The 20,744-nt window shown below is 39.6% G+C and overlaps 1 protein-coding gene across 1 annotated transcript in view; it reads left to right on the plus strand.

Moving 5' to 3' along the window:
* Positions 1 to 20,744, plus strand: part of RNGTT (RNA guanylyltransferase and 5'-phosphatase) — a 238,843-nt gene that overhangs the window by 18,324 nt on the left and 199,775 nt on the right. Inside the window, exons 5-6 of the mRNA XM_049772216.1 lie at positions 13,056 to 13,131; positions 15,686 to 15,926. Coding sequence (XP_049628173.1) covers positions 13,056 to 13,131; positions 15,686 to 15,926 — 317 coding nt within the window. The remainder of the gene's footprint in view (positions 1 to 13,055; positions 13,132 to 15,685; positions 15,927 to 20,744) is intronic.

A 20,744-nucleotide genomic window follows, 5' to 3' on the forward strand; every position in this document is an offset into this window, starting at 1 on the left:
ATAAGGAAATTATATGAAGCTTTCCGTTTTTAATCAAAGATCAATAAGAGAATATCTTAATAGTAGAACAGAACATATTATTGCAAATGTGTGCCCTGGTCCAATTTATTTATTTATTTATTTATTTATTTATTTATTTATTTATTTATTTATTTATTTATTTATTTATTTATTTATTGGGTCACACTCGGCGGTGCTCGGGTTATTCCTGACCCTGTGCTCAGAAATCGCTCGTGGCAGGCACAGTGCACCATATGGGATGCCAGGATTCAAACCACCATTCGTCCTGGATTGGCTACATTCAAGGCAAATGCCTGATTGCTGTGCTATCTTTCTGGCCCGGCCTTAGTCCAATTTAAAAATATCATACACTATATCTGTCCTGTATCCTCTGCCATGGCTCCAGAAATACATACCAGATAGCTGTTACCATACTCTTATCCTGTCTCACAGAAGCAAGATCTGATATATAAAGAAGAAAAATTCCATTTCCTTTATGGCAGCAGGCATTGCTGAGTCCCTGCTGGATAGGTTCAGTAGGGGTGGGCAGAGACTCGATTTTCCATATCCTGTCTGACAGCAACAGACATGCTTCAATTCCCAAGTCAGGTCAGTGTCATTGAGTGGCTAAGACACACCACCATCTCTGAGTGAAACTGACCTACCTGAGTACTGAAAGGAGATAAAATGGTAGGCATAATAGCCCTTCAGAAACAGTATTGCAAGGCACAGTATATAAAAGGAAAAGAGAGAGAAAAGTAAGAGAAAAATGTCTGCCCTAGAGAATAGGCAGTGGGTGGGGAGGTTGGGAGGGATACTGGGAACATTGATGGCGGGATAATTTGCAATGGTGAAGGGGATATGACTGAAACACAATCGTGAACAACTTTGCAACTGTGGAAAAAAAACTTTATTATGAACAACCTTGTAACCTGTTTAAAATAAAGTAATAAATTTAATTTAATTTAAATAATTAATTAAATTTAAAAAATGTCGAGTGATTGCAGAGCCGGTTGTAATCCCTGAGCACTGTCAGCTATGACTCCCAAATAAAAATAAACCCAAAAGACAGAGTTAAGGGCCGGAGTGATAGCACAGAGGTAGGGTATTTGCCTTGTATGCGGCTGAACTGGGATGGACCTGGGTTCGATCTGTAGATTCCATATGGTTCCCCCAAGCCTGCTAGGAGTGATTTCTGAGCTTAGAGCCAGGAGTTACCCCTATGTGCTGCTGAGTGTGGCCCAAAGCCAAAAACAAAACAACAACAGAAAAAGATTTAGTTAAGCATTTCTTTATTTCTAAAAAATTTGAAAAAAAGGTTGGGGGCTGGAGCTATAGTATAGGGGCAAGGTATTTGCCTTGCATGTGTGGCCTATCTAGTTCAATCCTCAGCATCCCACATGGTCCCATGAGTCTGCTAGGAGTGATACTTACATACAGAGCCGGGAGTAACCCCTGGGTGCTGCCCATGTGGTTCCAAAAACTCTCCAAAATCAATAAAAAAATTCACCAAAATAATAAAGAAAGGGGGCCAGAGTACAGTGGATGGGGTGCTTGCCTTGCTAGCATGTGACGTACCCAGATTTGATCCCCTTTAGTGTTCCACCTACTTCCTGTCAGGAGTGATTCATGAGTACAGTGCCAGGAGTAATTTCTGAGTAATCTTTGCTTGTCTTATCTTAGATCAAAATCAAACTACTGGCTAGAGAGAGAGCATGTGTCAAAGGGTAGAATACATGCTTGGAGGAGGCGGGGAGCTTTATAGTGTTTCTAGAATCGAAGCGTATGTTACATACCTTTGAACCATTTTCCAATGCTCTTAAACTTTCATTAATGTTGTATGTTTGTTTATGTTGTGATTTTTTTTGTTTGGTTGTTTTGATTTTTGGGCCACACTGGTGTTGCTCAGGTGTTACTCCTGGCTTTGTACTCAAAATTACTCCTGGTGGGCTTGAGACCGCTGGGAATGCTGGAGATTGCATCCAGGTTGGCTGCATGCAACCGCTTATTATGGTTTTAGTTAAATTGTGTATTAGTGGGTAGTTCTGATATACTATATCATAAATGTCTAGTAGATGATCATCTACACTTATGTAATTATTACCAATGTTGACAAAGCAACACTGAGTTGCTTTTTTCCAGACATTTCCCCAGAATGAATCCCTGTGTTTTGACAGTGTTATGGACAGTTTTCAATTAAAAAACTATTTTGGGGGGTTGCTGGAGAGAGAGTACAGCAAGTAGGATATCTACTTTGCATGTGGCTGACCAGGGTTTGGTCCCTGACATCCCATATGATCCCCCAAGCCTACCAGGAGTCATTCTTGAGTGCAGAGCCAGGAGTAATTTCTGGGCATTGATTGGTGTGGCCACAAAAAAACCAAAACCAAAACCAAAAAGTCAAGTGTTCTATTTCTGAGCTGCTACTGAGTTATCTGGCTTGTCACCATTTATTTATTTATTTATTTATTTTATTTATTTATTTATTTATTTATTTATTTATTGTTACACGTTGACAGATATATTCTCTTTGACCATATTAAGAAAAACAGAAAGAGGGGCTGGAGTGATAGCACAGCGGTAAGGCATTTGCCTTGCACATGGCCAACACAGGACAGACCCTGGTTCAAATCCTGGTATCCCATATGGTCCCCTGAGCCTGCCAGGAGTGACTTCTGAGCTCAGAACCAGGTGTAACTCCTGAGTGTCACCAGGTGTGACTGAAAAAATTAAAAAACAACAACAAAAACAAAACAGGAAGAAAGTCTGTGTGCTTCAGGAACTTGTATTCTAATGTGGACTGTGAAACTGGGCAGTACATTAGGACAAAAAAAGTGTGAAAAATTATAAATTATATTTGTAAATATAATTATAAATAATAATTAAATAATTATAATATAATATAAATATAATATAAATATAAATATAATAAATTATATTTATGGGACATTTTTTGGACCACACTTGGCAGTGCCCAGGGTCTACTCCCAGCTCTGCTGAGGGACATTGCTGACAGGGATTGAACTCAGGACTCCTGAATACAAACTCTGCTCTCAGACTGTAGAGTCATTTCTCTAGCACATATATATGAATATATATGAAATATATATATTTATAATATATATATTAAACATATATATTTTTTGGTTATATCCAGTAGACCTCAGGGCTTACTCCTGGCTCTGCCCTCAGGGATCACTTGTAGTGGGTTTCAGGTGACCTTATGAATGCTGGGGACTGAAACTAAGTCAGCAGCATGCAAGACATGTGCCTTACTCTGGTTCTCCAGTTCATTAGCCTAAAAATTTGTTTGATATTTTAAAGCTTTGTCATCATAATTACTCTGGAAATACTTGTCATTTAAAAATTATCATTTATCGGGGCTGGAGGTATAGTATAGAAAGTAGGATGTTTGTCTTGTACATGGTCCGACCTGGGTTCAATCCCCAGCATCCCATATGGTTCCCCATGCTGCCAGGAGTAATTAATTCATGAGTGCAGAGCCAAGAATAGTGAGCACCACTGGTTGTGGACTAAAACCCACACTCAATTAAAAAAATTACTTCTACATGTAATGCATACAGTTTTGCCCTTTGAATTATTTTATGGTTCCAGAAAGATGTTTTTTAAATTAGATGGTGAGGTTCAAGGAATGTAGCTTAGAGATAGAGCCTGTATGCAGGAGACCTGGATTCAACCTGGTGACAGACCCCTAGCATTACTGGATGATCAAAGCTGAGTATTGCTGAGTATTGCTGAATTTCTGTGCAACAACACAAGAGCAGTAACAACAAAAACAACAACAACAAATTAGAGAAGGTGATGTGGTTATTCAACAAATGGCATTAACAATTAAAATATTTTAAATTAAGTAACTTACAATGACAGTAAGGGTATAGGAGAAAACATAAGGACTAGGAGATACAGCTCAATGGCTGAGCAAATACTTTGCCTGCGGGAGGTCCTTGTTACACTCTGGGCTGATTGGATTCAGAGCAACCCTGAAATACAAACCTGAGTACTGGGAAGCCCCAGCACTGTCAGAAGCCAGAAAGCTGCAACCCTCTTCAAAAATGAGAGATCTTTTTTTTTTTTTTGAGCCACATTCAGCAGTGTTCTGGGTTTATTCTGTACTAAGGAATCAGTTTTGGTGGGCATAAGGGACCATATGGAGGTCCCAGGTGGACTGCATGCAAAGCAAGTGCCCTATTTGCCATGCCCGAAAGTTTTAGAAATATATAAAATAAAGGAGAATATTTTTCTTTTTTTGTTGTTAATTTGATTTTGGGCCCACATCTGGTGGTGCTCAAGTGTCTATTGCTGCTGCTAATCTCAGAGGACCATGTGCACCAGCTCTCTGAGCCATCTCTCAGCCCACAAGTATTTACTTTAAATGTTTCTGTATTGCCTGCTTAGGCTCATGTGTATTTAAGAGGCTTGGGAAAGCTTAATGAGCTGAGCACATACTTTGCATTCGGGAGACTTGGACTTGATCGCTGGCACTACACGGTCCTCTGAGTACCTCTGAGAGCAAGCTTTGAATACAGTTTGAGGTTCAAAATGCTGGATGTAGGACCCCTTTTCCTATTACTATACTACTACTACTACTACTACTACTACTACTACTACTACTACTACTACTACTACTACTATTACTACTACTACTGCTTTGAATATAGTTTGAGGTTCAAAATGCTGGATGTAGGACCACTTTTCCTATTACTACTACTACTACTACTACTACTACTACTGCTGCTGCTGCTGCTGCTGCTGCTGCTACTACTACTACTACTACTATTATTATTATTATTATTATTATTATTATTATTATTATTATTATTATTATTATTATTATTATTTTGGCTTTTGGGTCACATCCGGCAGCACTCGGGTTACTCCTTTCTCTGTGCTCAGAAATCGCTCCCAGCAGGCACGGGGGACCATATGGGATGCCGGGATTCGAACCACCCTTGGTCCTGGTTTGGCCACTTGCAAGGCAAATGCCCTACTGTTGTGCTATCTCTCCAGCCCCTCATCTCCTTTATTGGGGGGGGGGGGCTCAGGTTTTACTTCTGGCTATGCGCTGAGAAATTGCTCCTGGCTTGGGGGACCATATGGGATGCCGGGTGATCGAACTTTAGTCCGTCCTAGGCTAGTGCCAGCCAAGGCCTTATTGCTTTGCACCACTGCCCTGACCCCATATTTTTGAGGACTTCATCTTAGAATCAAAAACTTGGGGAGCTAGGGTCAGTACCAGATTTAAAATTGCTCCCCTTATACATAGCTTACTCTGGTTTGCTCCCCAAACTTGATCCCCTGAACACGGAATGCAGCGTTGGAGGCTGAGAGCACCAAGCACTGTTCCTGTGGCCTAGCCATTCCCTAGTATCCTTGCAACAGCAGCAGAACTGCCACAGACCCTTGCAATGAACATCCTCCTGGTTGACTGAGAATTACAGATTGGGACCTCAAAGTTTCTAGTTTTGTATGTCTAGGATGTTTTTTTGGCCTTATCTGACACCTCCAGAGCATCCTTGGGAGATCTTCTCCCTCTAAAGCCAACCAAACTCTGGGAATTTGGCTTAAAAAAAAAAAACTCAGATCATTCGTGGTGGGCTCAGGGCAACATACCATATTTGCCGGCATATAAGACGACCGGGCGTATAAGACGACCCCCTAATTTTGCAGTTAAAACATAGGTTTAAGGGGCCGGGCGGTGGCGCTAGAGGTAAGGTGCCTGTCTTGCCTGCGCTAGCCTTGGACGGACTGCGGTTCGATCTCCCGGCTTCCCATATGGTTCCCCCAAGCCAGGAGCGACTTCTGAGCGCATAGTCAGGAGTAACCCCTGAGTGTCACCGGGTGCGGCCCCCAAAAACACCAAAAACAAAACAAAAAAAAAAACAAAAAAAACCCCCATAGGTTTAGGCCTATATTCGCTGAATCAGACAGAATGTTCCTGTGCTGCATGTGCTGCATGTGCTCCTGTGCTCATGTACCACAGTGAGCCAATCACAACAAGCAAAGGTTCAAAGGTTATACTGTGATAGACTTCCTCTCTGACTCTGGCCAATCTGAGCAGGCTTTTGACAGTGTAGATTCGGGTCCAAAACATTGTTTAATTTGCATGCATAAAAAGCCTGCTTGGATTGGCTGAGTTAGAGAGGCGGTCTGAGCAGCCTTGCAGTGATTGGTGCAGGATCGAATTGGAAAATTCGTTTTGTGGCAATATTCAGACAATTTTCGTTTAGCGGCATATTGAAACATTTTTCGGGATATACTCGGAGTAAAAGACGACCCCCGATTTTTGGTTGACTTTTTTTTTCAAAAGTCGTCTTATACGCCGGAAAATATGGTATGTGTTGCCAGGGACAGAATCAGTGTCAGTGACATGCAAGGCAATCACCCTACTATCACTTTGGTCTGTTTTTGCTGTTTTCTGTTATGTCTTCTACTGTCTTTGTATTCTTCTCCAATTCTGTGTCTTTATGATTGCCCTTTGGGCACTTGGCATTTTCTTTCAGAAGTGCATCTGAGTTTTAACAAGGTTGCTTCATGAATTTTTCTGTTTTTGCATCTGGCTTGACTTTTGTTTTCCTACAGTTGGTGCTGTAGCTTTGTTTTTGTGAGTTGGAGAGGGAAGATGTTGGTTATGGGAGATAGAAAACTACTTTACTATAGTTTTGTTGGGGAGATGGCAATAGTTTTGGAGAGGAATAGTCCACAAGTATGCTTTGTGGTACTCCCCTGCTTCCACAGCCACTCCTGACCTTTATTTGAGGCCACAAAATCAGATTTCTCTGTCTTTGGTTTGTGGCCTAAATTCTGAGTTATTTCCTGAAGAGATGAAGCAGTGACTAAGTTCTAGTCAGCCTACCAATGAAGACTTGTGCTTTTTTTTTTTTTTTTTTTTGTCCCAGAGCTCTTTTCTTGCCAATAGTACAGTTCTTCTACCTTATGGAAAGTTATTTCTGTAGGCTTAGACCTCTTAGCACTGTCAGTTAATAGTGGCATTAACTACATTGCACTGCAGATCCTTTTACCAGTGAGATATAGAACAAGAACCCTTCCTTCAGTACCCTTCCTCCAGTTTATTTATTTATTTATTTATTTATTTATTTATTTATTTATTTATTTATTTATTTATTTATTTATTTTTCCCCATAACTGGTAGTGCTCAGGGCTTTTCCTGGCTTTGTGCTCAGTGATCTGTGGCAAGGTTTGGGGGACTGTTTGCAATGCTGGGGGTTGAACAAGTTTGTTATATGTAAGGCAAGTTGCTCTTGGAGGCGTTTAGGGACCATATGAAATTGGAAATCAGATCTTGAAATTATGCATACAAAACATGTGCTTCAGCCTTTCCAGCTGCCAGGTTAAGATTTTAAACTTAATAATTCTTGATGTGTGTATCCTTTTACACCTTATTGGGAAGACATAATTTTAGTTATCTCACTTAGTGGTGTTAAGATGAATAAGTGAGTTTAGGTAGAGATAATTTCTTCTGTTATAAAGTTGTTCATATGTATTTTACCTAATGATTTTAGTACCTGTTTATGTTAGTTGCCTTTATTATCTCGTTGAGGGATATAAGTTGCTGATTTTTCTGATTCATCTTTCAATTATTAATGGAATTATTTAGTAAAGAAATAATTTATCTCAACAATTTTGTTTTTAAATGGAGTTTGTAATGGAAAGGACATAAAATGTTTGGGGCCTGGAGAGATAGCACAGCGACGTTTGCCTTGCAAGCAGCCGATCCAGGACCAAAGGTGGTTGGTTTAAATCCCGGTGTCCCATATGGTCCCCCGTGCCTGCCAGGAGCTATTTCTGAGAAGACAGCCAGGAGTAACCCCTGAGCACCGCCGGGTGTGGCCCAAAAACCAAAAAAAAAAATTTTTATTTTTTGAATCTTCCATTTATCAATTTTAAGATCAACAAATTGGTTTCTCAGAAGTCTGCATTGGAAACTGATTAACTTTATCCATTTTATGTAATTGTGACTTTTTATATAATTTATGTATGTAAGATATCATATTCCCCTAGTGTGATTTAAACATTAATTAGTTCTTAGGACCAAACTGCTCCATACTAGGCTGATAAACTGATGATTTGCTTGCATTTTTTTTGGCGAGATTTTTTTTTTAGGAATATTTCTCTCCTCTTTTGTTTTTTGAGCCACACATGGCTCAGGACTACCTGCTCTGCACTCAGGAATTACTCCTGGCAGTGTTCAGGGGGCTGTATGGGATGCTGAGGTTCAAACCTGGTTTGTTGGCATATAAGGCAAATGCCCTACCTTCTGTGCCTATTACTCCAGTCCAGAAATTAGGTATTTCTCTTAAGGAGCCTTGTTTCTTTAGTTGAAAGTGTTGAGAGATAACATCTGGATGTTAGAGGGCATTTCATAATGAAACACAGTAACAATTATGTATGGGGCCAGAGAGATAGCATGGAGGCAAGGCATTTGCCTTGCATGCAGAAGGACAGTGGTTTGAATCCCGGCATCCCATATGGTCCTCCAAGCCTGCTGGGGGTGATTTCTGAGCGTAGAGTAGCTCCTGAGTGCTGCTGGGTGTGACCCCGCCCCAAAACAAAACAAAACAACCCCTTGCAAAATCCCAATTATGTAGATAAGCATATTCATTCATATGGAGCTGAAAAAATAGACTATAAATAACATTGTATTACCTCAGGTCAGTTTTGGTTGCCCAATGATATATTAGATACTTTAATTATTTTTAGTTAGTCTTAGGCACTAATGCTTTACTCCTGGCTTGGCACCCAGAAGTCACTCCAGGCAGTGCTCAGGGGACCATATGGGAGTCTGTGACTCTAACCTAGTGCAGCGTATGAGGCAAAGGCCCAACCTGATGTGCTATCTCTCAGGCCCCTGTAATGCAGACACTCTTGCTGCTGAGTTCTCCCTGGCTCCCTTCCCTGACGTGATCCATTCTTTGTTCTTTTATTTTTTATTTATATTTTTAATTTTTATTTGGTCAACATGACAGTTATTTATATTTGTGTTTTGGGCGCACAATGTTTCAACATTAACCCTTCACCAGAGCCCACTTCCACAAAGTCCTTAGTTTCCTTCTCTTTCCCCTCTTTTTTAACCTATTAGACATTTCCCTCCTCCATTGTCTTAATGTTCCTTTTCTTGTCCTATCCTTCATCACTCCTCACTTCCCAACCCTCAGTGGAATGATTTCTACTGAAAATCAGCTCTCTTGTTCTTTTTTTATATTGCCTTTGAGCATTTGTTTTCCCCCTGCTACTATATATCTTAATGCCCTACATATGAGAGATCATTCTGTATCTGTCTCTCTAACTTCACTCAGTATCATACTCTCTAGATCTATCCATGTAGCAGCTAATTGTATGCCTTCACCTTACTATTTCATTATGCATATAATCAAAGCTTCTTTAACATAATTCATTCTTTTGTTTCCTTTATTTTCGGGGTTGGGCCTCTCCTGGTGATGTCAGGAATCACTTCTGATGGTATTCTAGGGACCATATGGGATGTGTCTGGGTCATCTCAAATGATGATAATAAATACTCCATCCTTTCTTTTATTACCTAGGATCATTTAAATGGTAACTTTTTTTTTTTTTTTTGCCTGCAGCAGGCTGTACTCTGGGCTAACTCCTGACTCTTCTCACTCAGGGCGAAGTAGTGAAAATCACTAGTGAAGATCACTACTGATGGGCTTGGGGATCCACGTGGGGTGATGGGAATTGAACTCTGGTTGGCTTTATGCAAGGCCTACCTACCTACCAAGTACTATCACTCTAGCCTAATAATAATTACTTCTTTTTCTCACCTTTTATTTATTTATTTCTCATTTAGTCTGGGGTATTATCCTCAGTACTTTTGACTTATTGGACTGGATAATTCTTTTTTTTTTTTTTTTTTTGGTTTTTGGGCCACACTCATTTGACGCTCAGGGGTTACTCCTGGCTATGTGCTCAGAAGTCGCTCCTGGCTTGGGGGACCATATGGGACGCCGGGGGATCGAACCACGGTCCATCCTAGGCTAGCGCAGGCAAGGCAGGCACCTTACTTCTAGCGCCACCGCCCGGCCCCAATTCTTTTTAATTTTTTTTTTTTTTCAGGCCATATCAGCAGTGTGCTCAGTGCTTGGGGGTCGCTCCTAACAGTGCTTTGGGGATTTGAACCTAGGCCTGTTGTATAAAAAGTATAAGTCCTTTAAGCTATATCTCCAGCTCCTAGACTGCATAGTTCTTTTTTTTTTTTTTTTTCTCTATAATCATAATTTATTTTTCTTTCTTTTTAGGTAGATTGTTTCTTTGGTTTTAAAGAAACCAGATTTTTCAAATACATAGATGAGTTAACTTTATTTTATTTATTTATTTATTTTTTGGGTTTTTGGGTCACACCTGGCAGCTCTCAGGGGTTACTCCTGGTTCTAGGCTCATAAATCGCTCTGGCAGGCTCGGGGGACCATATGGGATGCTGGGATTCGAACCACTATCCTTCTGCATGAAAGGCAAACGCCCTAACTCCATGCTATCTCTCCGGCTCCAGAGTCAACATTTTTAAAATGCTGTTTAATCTTCATTATATTGTCTTTCCTAGAAAATGACACATTTGAGGCTTGTACGTCAAGTCTGTGTTTTCTCTTGAACACGTGTTTTGCTGGCTTATCTCTTTGCTTACATTTCCTACTCTCTTGAACATAGATTTTCTATCTTTCTCTGCTATCACATCCTCCTAAATAAATTTATTTCAATAAAAACTATCTTGCTTAACTATTTCATTTCCTGAAATTTTCTTTGGTGGGGGAAAGTTGATGAACCTCAATTGCCTGTGCCAAGGTTCTGATTTACTTGATCTAACTCAGGCATTTCACCATGCTGATGGTTCAGGCAGGCTGAGCAGAGGTGGAATCACTCTTCTCTCCAGTTACTTCCCTTATTCCCTAAATTTACAGGAGCTATAGATATAGGACTACACGGTGCTAGGATTGAACTAGGCTTCTTGTTCTAACATTCAAAGCATGCACTTAACCCTTTAGATCATCAAAGTTGTAGATTTGAATTTCAGCTCTGAAATGTCATTTGGAACAAGTTTCTCAGCTTCTGTATTTTTTTTTAATTAAAGGAAAAGGAAACAATTACAAATTTGAATTAGTAGTTTACTTGAAATAATCATGCTTGACTTTAAAATTTCCTTTACTTGTTACTGGGTAGATCTATACTCATGATGAACTGAAGAAAGTTGAAAAGACACTTCTTTTGGTGGTGGTGGTGGTGGTGGTAGTTGAGGTGTGTGTTTGGGTTTTTGGGCCACACTTGGCTGTGGTTAGGGATCAGTTCTGGAGGGTTTGGGGGGATTATATGTAGTGCCTGGGATTGAACCAAAGTCAGCTGTGTGCAAGGCAAGTGTCTTTACCCCATGTACTATATTTTTGACCCCCCCTTTTTTTGGCTACTCTTGGTGATGATGCTCAGATGTTATTTCTGACTTTGCACTCAAACATCGCTCCTGGTGGTGCTGGGGTTGGGGGAGCATTTGGAATGCCAGTGATTGAACTCAGGTTGGCCTATGCCAGTGGTCGGCAACCTTTTTTTTCAACTGAGCCAAATCTGTCCAAAACCACGATTGAAATTTATTTTGAGAGCCACACAGGGCTCACACTGACAGAGGCTAGGAGCAGAGTCCTGACTCCTGGAGCGGCCGCCCGGCACACAGAAGAGCCAAATTAAAAGTGTAAAGAGCCGCATGTGACTCGCAGGCCGCAGGTTGCTGACCACTGGCCTATGCAAAACAAGCACATTATCCCCTTTCTGGTCCCTTTCTTATCTTTCTTAAGAACTTCTAACTTGGGGCCAGAGAGATAGCATGGAGGTAAGGCATTTGACTTGCATGCAGAAGGTCAATGGTTCAAATCCCGGCATCCCATATGGTCCCCTGAGCTTCTAGGAGTGATTTCTGAGCATAGAGCCAGGAATAACCCCTGAGCGCTGCCGGGTGTGACCCCAAAACCGAAAACCAAAAACCAAAAAAAAACCACAAAACAAAACCCTTCAAACTCACCACATTCAAATTTGACTTTCTTTTTCTGCTATTAAGACTGGCATAACTCCTCTCTAGTAACATGGCTGTGTTTATCATTGAGTTACCAAGCTGGATACCAAGTGACTCCTTTTCTCTCATTCATTGTGACTTCTCAGATTATAGATTCTACCTTAAAATTATCTCTTCAGTTTGCCTTTTTGTTTTGTTTTGTTTTTGGGTCACACCCGGCAGTGCTCAGGGGTTATTCCTGGCTCCATGCTCAGAAATCACTCCTGGCAGGCTCAGGGGACCATATGGGATGCGGGGCTTACACCGACCTTCTGCATGAAAGGCAAATGCCTTACCTCCATGCTATCTCTCCAGCCCTTCAGTTTGCCTTTTAAAAATCCCTATTACTATGAGAGGGTCCACACTAATCTTGAATGTGTCCTAAAAAAAAAAAAAAAAAAAGAGTCGAGAAAAATACTGGTGCTCAGGGTTATTCCTGACTCTGCACTCAGGAATTACTATTGGCAGTGCTTGGGTGACCATATATGTTGGATGCTCTGGATCGGCTACATATGAGTTCCCTACCCACTTTACTCTCTCTCTAGATTCACCCCCCCTTATTTTTGTTAAATGTGACTTGACTTTTCCCTGGTAGACACATGTTTCTAGGTTACTAGCAAGACTGTTGGTATGCATGTGATATCATTTAGAATTGTATGCTTGATGAAAAATATTTTTCATTTAAAGTATTTGGAGTCCCCCAAAAAATTAAAAAGTATTTGGAATTCTTTTGTTTTAAAATAAAAATTTAGACATTCAGCACAATTTATGGTCCATAAATCAATATATTATTTTGAAACATAGCTAGAAAGCTACTTAACATGTCAGATTACTCAATTATGAGAGGATTAAGTAAAACGTGGTTATTTATAAAATAATTCAGCATTTTTATTTCAGGTTTGTTTTAAAATAAAATTAATCTCTGAAGTGATTTATTAATTTTAAATAAAAGCTGCTTTATCTTTTAGGTGTTCATTGTACCCATGGTTTCAATCGCACTGGTTTCCTCATATGTGCCTTTTTGGTGGAGAAAATGGATTGGAGGTATTTGTTTTTGTTATAATGGAAGGAGTCTACAAAATATTGTTAACTTCTTTTACTAAGCACTTTATATTGTAATGATTTGGTTGAAGTTATTAATATAATGAAGTGGCTTTCATTTTAGATTCTTTTGTTTTATTGTTTTAGGTCACACCTGCTGGTGCTCAGGGATTACTTCTGGCTCTTCGTTTAGGAGTCAATCCTCACAGTGCTCAGAGACCATATGGGATGCTGGGGATTGAACCCAGAATGGCTGCATTCAATGCAAATGCCCTCCCTGCTGAGCTATTGCTCTGGTACCAGAGTTGATGGATTTTTAGAGTACTGTTCATCACTTAGAGTTTTGTACTACCTCAACTTTAGTTGAGTGCCTTTGGGTTTCACATAGTTCCATAATTAAACTTTTCCAGATTCTTTTTTTAATACCTTACAGACTTATCAAAGACAATTTTTTCTTTAATAATTATTATTGTGACCAAAGTGAATCACTAATCTTTCACAGTAATATTTAAGGTACATAGTGACAATGAATCAGGCATTCCTGACACCAGTGTTGTCCTCCCTTCACCCCTGTTCTCAGCTTGCATCCCATATCTCCCTCCTCAAAGACACTTTTCTGCCAGTACTTTATACTTGTATTTCTCTTTGTAAAGTCTTTTCTTTCTTTCTTTCTTTCTTTCTTTCTTTCTTTCTTTCTTTCTTTCTTTCTTTCTTTCTTTCTTTCTTTCTTTCTTTCTTTCTTTCTTTCTTTCTTTCTTTCTTTCTTTCTTTCTTTCTTTCTTTCTTTCTTTCTCTCTCTCTCTCTCTCTCTCTCTCTCTTTCTTTCTTTCTTTCTTTCTTTCTTTCTTTCTTTCTTTCTTTCTTTCTTTCTTTCTTTCTTTTCCTTCCTTCCTTCCTTCCTTCCTTCCTTCCTTCCTTCCTTCCTTCCTTCCTTCCTTCCTTCCTTCCTTTTCCTTCCTTCCTTCTTTCCCTTCCTTCCTTCCTTCCTTCCTTCCTTCCTTCCTTCCTTCCTTCCTTCCTTCCTTCCTTCCTTCCTTCCTTCCTTCCTTCCTTCCTTCCTTCCTTCCTTCCTTTTTTTCACTCTTGGCTTGGGGGATCATATGGGATGCTGGGGATCAAACTGCGGTTCATCCTAGGTTAGTATGTGCAAGACAGATAGATGCCTTATGGCCTGCACTACCACTCAGGCCTCAGTTCTTTTTTTTAAAGGGGAAACTTTAAGCAGTGATCCTACCTGAGATAGGTTAGAGAGAAGGTTACTAGGACATGGGCTAGTAATGCAGGGCTGCATTGTGCACCTTCAGGACCACATTAGCTCTGCTTGGAATTCCCTATGTCTCTATTTAGCAGAGCTCTTATGTCTGTGCTATATTTGGGATTGAAATAGAGCCCAAACTTGGGGTTACCTAGCTCTCTGTCCCTATTCCTTTCCTTTTTTTTTTTTTTTTTTTTTTTTTTGAGTCACAGCCGGCAGCGCTTAGGGGTTACTCCTGGCTCTACACTCAGAATTTGCTCCTGGCAGGCTCAGGGAACCATATGGGATGTCTGGATTCAAATCACTGTCCTTCTGCATGCAAGGCAAACATCCTACTTCCATGCTATCTCTCTGGCCCCCTCCTTTCCATTTTTTAATAGTACCTTAAAAATAAAAGAGAAATAGTTATTGAATACTTAGAATATCTCATAATGAACTGTGGGAGTCTTTTTGGTACAGTTACTCAGTTTAACCAATTAACATGCCTCTATGGAGTCCCTGTTATTTTAGTGATTCAGAGATACTATGGCCATGGTTACCTAAAATTTCTGAGAGAATGGGATATTATTTAATTTCATTTTCTTTTCTTTCTTTCTTTTTATTTATTTTTTGGATATACCTGGTGGTGCTCAGGGCTTATTCCTGGCTCTGCAGTCAGAGATCACTCTTGGTGGGACTCAGGGTGATAAGGCAAGCCTTATCCTCTGTACTATTGCTCTGACCACAGGATATTATTGACTTTCTTTAGTGACTGATTGAAGTGTATTATTTTTTGCTTAGAAAGTCATTTGTTTAGTTGGTTCTTCTTGGAATATAGTCAGCTGGATTACACATCTAATTGAACATTTCCCTTTTGAAAAGCCCTCAGTGGTTTTCTACTTTATTGTGATTTTAGCTCTCCCTTTCTGGTCTTTTGTATGCTCTGTTTAATAATCTTGGACCCCTACATCATACTCAGACTGTGATATTAACCTCTTATGAAAAATCAGCATTTGCGATTTTTTATTAATGTTGCTGCTCACATTCCTTTGATGTTTTCTTTTACATTTTGACCTCAGTCATTAGGGCTTTTAAAAACTCTTAGGAAGAGAGAGTTCTACTCACATCTCTTTATACTAAATTCATGACAAAGAATCTATTATTACTCAGTTGAATTGAACCCTGGGGTGGGAGCTGTGATTTGTTCATTTTATATATTTTTGTGATATTCCATATGCTGCCTTGAGTAGAATGCCTAAGTTTTGGTAAATCTGTGTAAATGGAGGGCAGTGAGAAAATTGCATGGTGTTTTGTTTTCCATAGTATTGAAGCAGCAGTTGCTACTTTTGCTCAAGCCAGACCACCAGGAATTTATAAGGGTGATTATTTGAAAGAACTCTTTCGTCGCTATGGTGATATAGAGGAAGCACCACCTCCACCTCTATTGCCAGATTGGTGTTTTGAGGATGATGAAGATGAGGATGAGGATGAGGATGGAAAAAAAGAGTCAGAACCTGGGTCAAGTGCCTCCTTCAGCAAGCGGAGAAAAGAACGGTTAAAACTGGTAATGTTCAAAATTAATACACTTATTCCTTTTTCTTTAGATTTATTGTTGATACATATGAAAATGGAATGTTGTTTGTTTCATTAGCTATAATTTTAAGGTTATTTTGTTTTCTAAAAGAATATTTCTTTTTTTTTTTTTTTAATGCATAATATTTTTTATTTAAACACCTTGATTACATACATGATTGTGTTTGGGTTTCAGTCATAAAAGGAACACCACCCATCACCAGTGCAACATTCCCATCACCCAAGTCCCAAATCTCCCTCCTCCCCACCCAACCCCCGCCTGTACCCTAAACAGGCTCTACATTTCCCTCATACATTCTCAATATTAGGACAGTTCAAAATGTAGTTATTTCTCTAACTAAACTCATCACTCTTTGTGGTGAGCTTCCTGAGGTGAGCTGGAACTTCCAGCTCTTTTCTCTTTTGTGTCTGAAAATTATTATTACAAGGGTGTCTTTCATTCTAAAAGAATATTTCTATGAATCTTTTTGCTTTATGAGAAAAATGGTAGTTCTGTAAATTCATCTTGTTTCTGGGGTCGGAGTGATAGTACAATGAGTAGGGCACTTGTCTTGCATGTTGCCAACTTGGGTTCATTCCCTGATATCACATATGGTCCCCAATTGCTACCTGGAAAAATCCGTGAATGTCTCTAGGTATTGTACCAAAACAAAAACAAAGAATTCATTTCACTTATGTTTCTTTGGTATACCAAAATTCCTAGATATTAGACCGAGAATTCATGATTTCTTCAAAAAGTATTGGGATTACAACTAAATAACAAATATTTTTCTAAGTGCCCTAGAATATTGCCATGCAGTTGAAATAACTTTACATCTAAATTCTTTTTCTTCTAATGGGTATAGTTTTAATGTTTTCTGTCATGTTTGAACTGAGAAAACACTTTTCTTCAATGACCCAAACCATTAACCTTCTAAAAATAAAAGTTCTGGGGATGGAGCTGTAACATACTGGGTTATACTGCCTTGCAAACGACTGGCCCAGATCTGACCCAGGTTCAATCCCCAGCACCCTATATAGTTCCCCCGAGCCTGCCAGGATTGGCTTTTTAGTACAGATCCAGGAGTACAGATCCAGGAGGACCTTTGGTATGGACCAAAAACCAAAATAAGGAAAGTTCTATTAACAACAACAACAACAACAACAAAAGAGAAGTTTTCTTATTTTGGGTGATGAGAGTAATAGGAGAGGTGTTGATAAAAATAGTGCCTGTATTTGTACATATCCAAATATGTGGTATTGACATTAGGAAAGACACTTGGGGAAGTATTTAAGTATTAGTAAGTTAACAGGTACTGTTTGTGTATATCATAATAGAACAGTATAAACATTTTTTGATGGGCAGTGATTCACAGGAATGGAAGAAAATCACTTGTTTTGTATAAAACAAAAACCTGTAATATAGTCATCTGGATTTTAAAGAAAGTTTGTGTTGGTACTGCCCTCTTCCACAGTCCTTCCCCCATCCATGTCGGGGATCAAACTTCAGCATGCAAACATGCACATAAAGCATGTACTTTACACCCCCAGCTCATTTACAAAAAAGACTTTAAAAATACATTTACATATTTCAGATTTTTAGTTTTTGAGTTTTGGGTTACACTTATTGGTACTAAGGATCTACTCCTGACTCTGTGGTCAGAGATCACTTCTGGTGGAGCTGGAGGACAATCTGCACATGCCACATGCAAAGTAAAACGCTCTACTTGCTGTACTATCTCTCTGCCTGCCTCCCATGAGACTTTCAAGTCTCATTACACTAAGAAATATAAATTACTGTTGTATTAAACAAGGATAACTTTCTGCTTCAGGTAAAATTAAGTTAACGAAAGTTTTGTCATTTTACTTTTATATGTATCTTAAACAGAAATAACATTTTTTGGTCTAATCTCTACTAATCCATTAATTTAAATATCAGATATTGATGCGTCACATGCCTAGAAAAAAGTTAAAATTTCAAAAAAGTCTAATAAATACTATATATAAGATATAGATGATAACCATCTATTTTTGTCAGGAAATTAAACTATTAAGAGTAGTGTTAGTTGGGGACTGGAGTGATAATAGTATAGTAGGGTACGTCGCTTGCCATGGATATGCTGACACAGGTTTGATCCTTGGCATCCCATATGGTCCCTCAGGCCTACCAGGAGTAACCCCCTGAGCACTGCAGTGTCCAAAAACAAACTAACAAACAAAGCTTGTCATGGACATAGCCGAGTTGAGTTCTATCCCCAGTACCACATGTGTCACCTGAATTTCACCAGTAATGAATCCTAGCACAGTGCTTTCAAAGTACCACTGGACACAGCCCACAATCAAAAGAAAAGTGTAGCATTAATCATAAGAATATGTTTAATGTGTTTCAAAGCAGTTTGAATAAGTTTAAAATATTGCTACTTTTTAGCAAATGAGTGCAATGTTTGCTTTCCGTGTGTGTGCGTGTGCATGGACATGCATGTGTGCACACACTACGCACTGTGGCTACTTTTGGATCTCTTCGCTGGAACTGGGGGACTGTGTTGTGTTGGAAATAGAAATGGACTTGATTGCCTGAAAGGTAAGTGCTTTAACTCTGTACTCTCTCTGGTTTGGTTTTTGCTTCACACCTGGTGATGCTTAAGGATGACTCCTGGCTGTGCACTCAGGAATCACTCCTGGCAGTTCTTATGGGCTGCTAGGATTAAACCCTGGTTGGCTTGCATGCAAAGCAAGTGCCTTACACCACTTACTGTCTCTCCATCCCTGACTTGTGTTTTAAAAGTAGGGCTTATACCTAATTAATGGTGCTTGCCTTGTCAAAGCTGTGGGAGTGGGCTGCCATCTGGTGCCAGGCTAGCTCAGGCTAGGCATTCCTGGGTCTGTTTCTATTAATTCCTGATAGATGTAAAACTCTCGAAGATATTTTTAATGATTACTTCTACTGTTGTTACTGTATTATACAATTATTAGTTGTACCCACATATTACCTCCATTTGTAGTGATCTTTATATTTTCGTATATTTTTTTGTGGTTCTATTTAATTACTTTTTCTCCTAACTGAAGAGATCTATTTACTCTTATTTTAAATTATGTCAGGTTAATGTGACATACGCTGCTTTACTTAATTTTTGCTAGATCACGTAACACTGTTGGATTTGTGAAATGTGTGTGGGCTAAGTGGAGACAGTATTTTTGAGGTGGTGTAGATGAAGAGAAACGTTTCCAAGTTGTGCTCAGGAGGCCTAAGAGAATCTCCTAGAGATTCTCTGCCAACTGGGCCACTGGTTTTGTACAAGGGCCCAAGGATGTGATGGGGTACCTAAACCTGGGCCTCTAGGTATAGACGCCTTCTCACAGGTTTTTTAACCACTAAATTTTTTTTTTTTTTTTTTTTTTAGGTCATACCTGATGACCTCATAGGTTACTCCTGGCTATGCGCTCAGAAATTGATCCTGGCTTGGGGGACCGTATGGGACGCCAGGAATTGAACCACAGTCCTTTCTAAGCTAAGGCAGATGCTTACGGCTTGTGCCACCACTCCGGCCCTAAAAAATTAGATTTTTACTATTATTTATTTATGGTTCTTTTTGGGTGTGTGTCACACCTGGATGTGTTTAGGGCTTACTCCTGGCTCTGCTAAGGGGTCATTCAGGATGGTATTCAGGAGACCCTCTGTGGTGTTGATTATTGAATCTTGTTTGGCCACATGCAAAGCAGTGTCTCATTCTGTTTTCTCTCTCACCCTCACCCCACCCCCCCAATACACACCATGCCCAGCAGTAGTCAGGTTGTCAGTGCTTACTCCTGGCTTGGATCTATGTCTCTGTACCCTTTGTTTGGCTTTGCCCAGCAGTGCTGAGGTTTGTTCTCATCTCTGTACTCAGGAGTGATCCCTGGTGGTTCTCAGTGACTGTATATGATGGCAGGGATTTGGAACCAGGGTTGTGGTAGCTGCAGCCACAGAAAGAATGGTGTTTTATTTATGACAAGTGCTTTTTATCAACACCTGATCTATATATGACAAGCTACATAATTAAAAAAATTCCTCTTTGCTTTTGTTGTTGTGATGATGGGGTAGGAAGAGTTCCCACACATTGGTTGTAGTGCTTACACTTCCATGCTTGCTAGAGGTTGCACACATTAGCTGTTGAACTTGCTGTGCTTAGTAGGAGTCCTGTACTTGGTTGGGGTTCTGGCAGGTTGATTTTAGTTGGGGTGCTTGTGTTACAGTGCGGCGTATGTTTCAGTTGTGGTGCTTCCACAGTCTTGGTTGTGTTGTAGTGGGTTTCCAGTGGCAAGGCTGCCAGGACCCCATTCATCATGTGAGACAGTACAGGGGAAAAATGCTCTGCCTCAAGCTTCTGGACAAGTGCTCTGCCATTGTTTGTTTTTCCCTTCCTTAGTATAACTTGAGTTTTACACTCTTTTTGCCAGGAGGTTGATTGTTGCATCTTGTAAACCATATTATTCATTAACTATTACACTAACAGTAGAGATGCTCTATAGAGTTTTTTCCTTTATATTTATGCCAGTGCTCTTAATGGACTGAGGGAAATTGTAGCATAAATGTTGGCTTCCCCCCCCCTCCCGTCTTCACATTTTCCAGGAGGATGTTTTATTTGATACATAAACTTTCCATTGGTTTTATTTCTCTGTGATAGTTAAAAATATGCTTGCTGCAAAATGCAATAAGATACTTTACAAAGTTCTGAGGTAAAAAAAATTTAGATGAAAAATTTATTGATAAATAATAATAGCTCATTGCTTTTTGAGCCACTTTTAAGGAGGGACCATGTGAGACCAGATT

This window comes from Suncus etruscus, chromosome 4 (assembly GCF_024139225.1).
Source record: "Suncus etruscus isolate mSunEtr1 chromosome 4, mSunEtr1.pri.cur, whole genome shotgun sequence".
Taxonomy (NCBI): Eukaryota; Metazoa; Chordata; class Mammalia; order Eulipotyphla; family Soricidae; genus Suncus; species Suncus etruscus.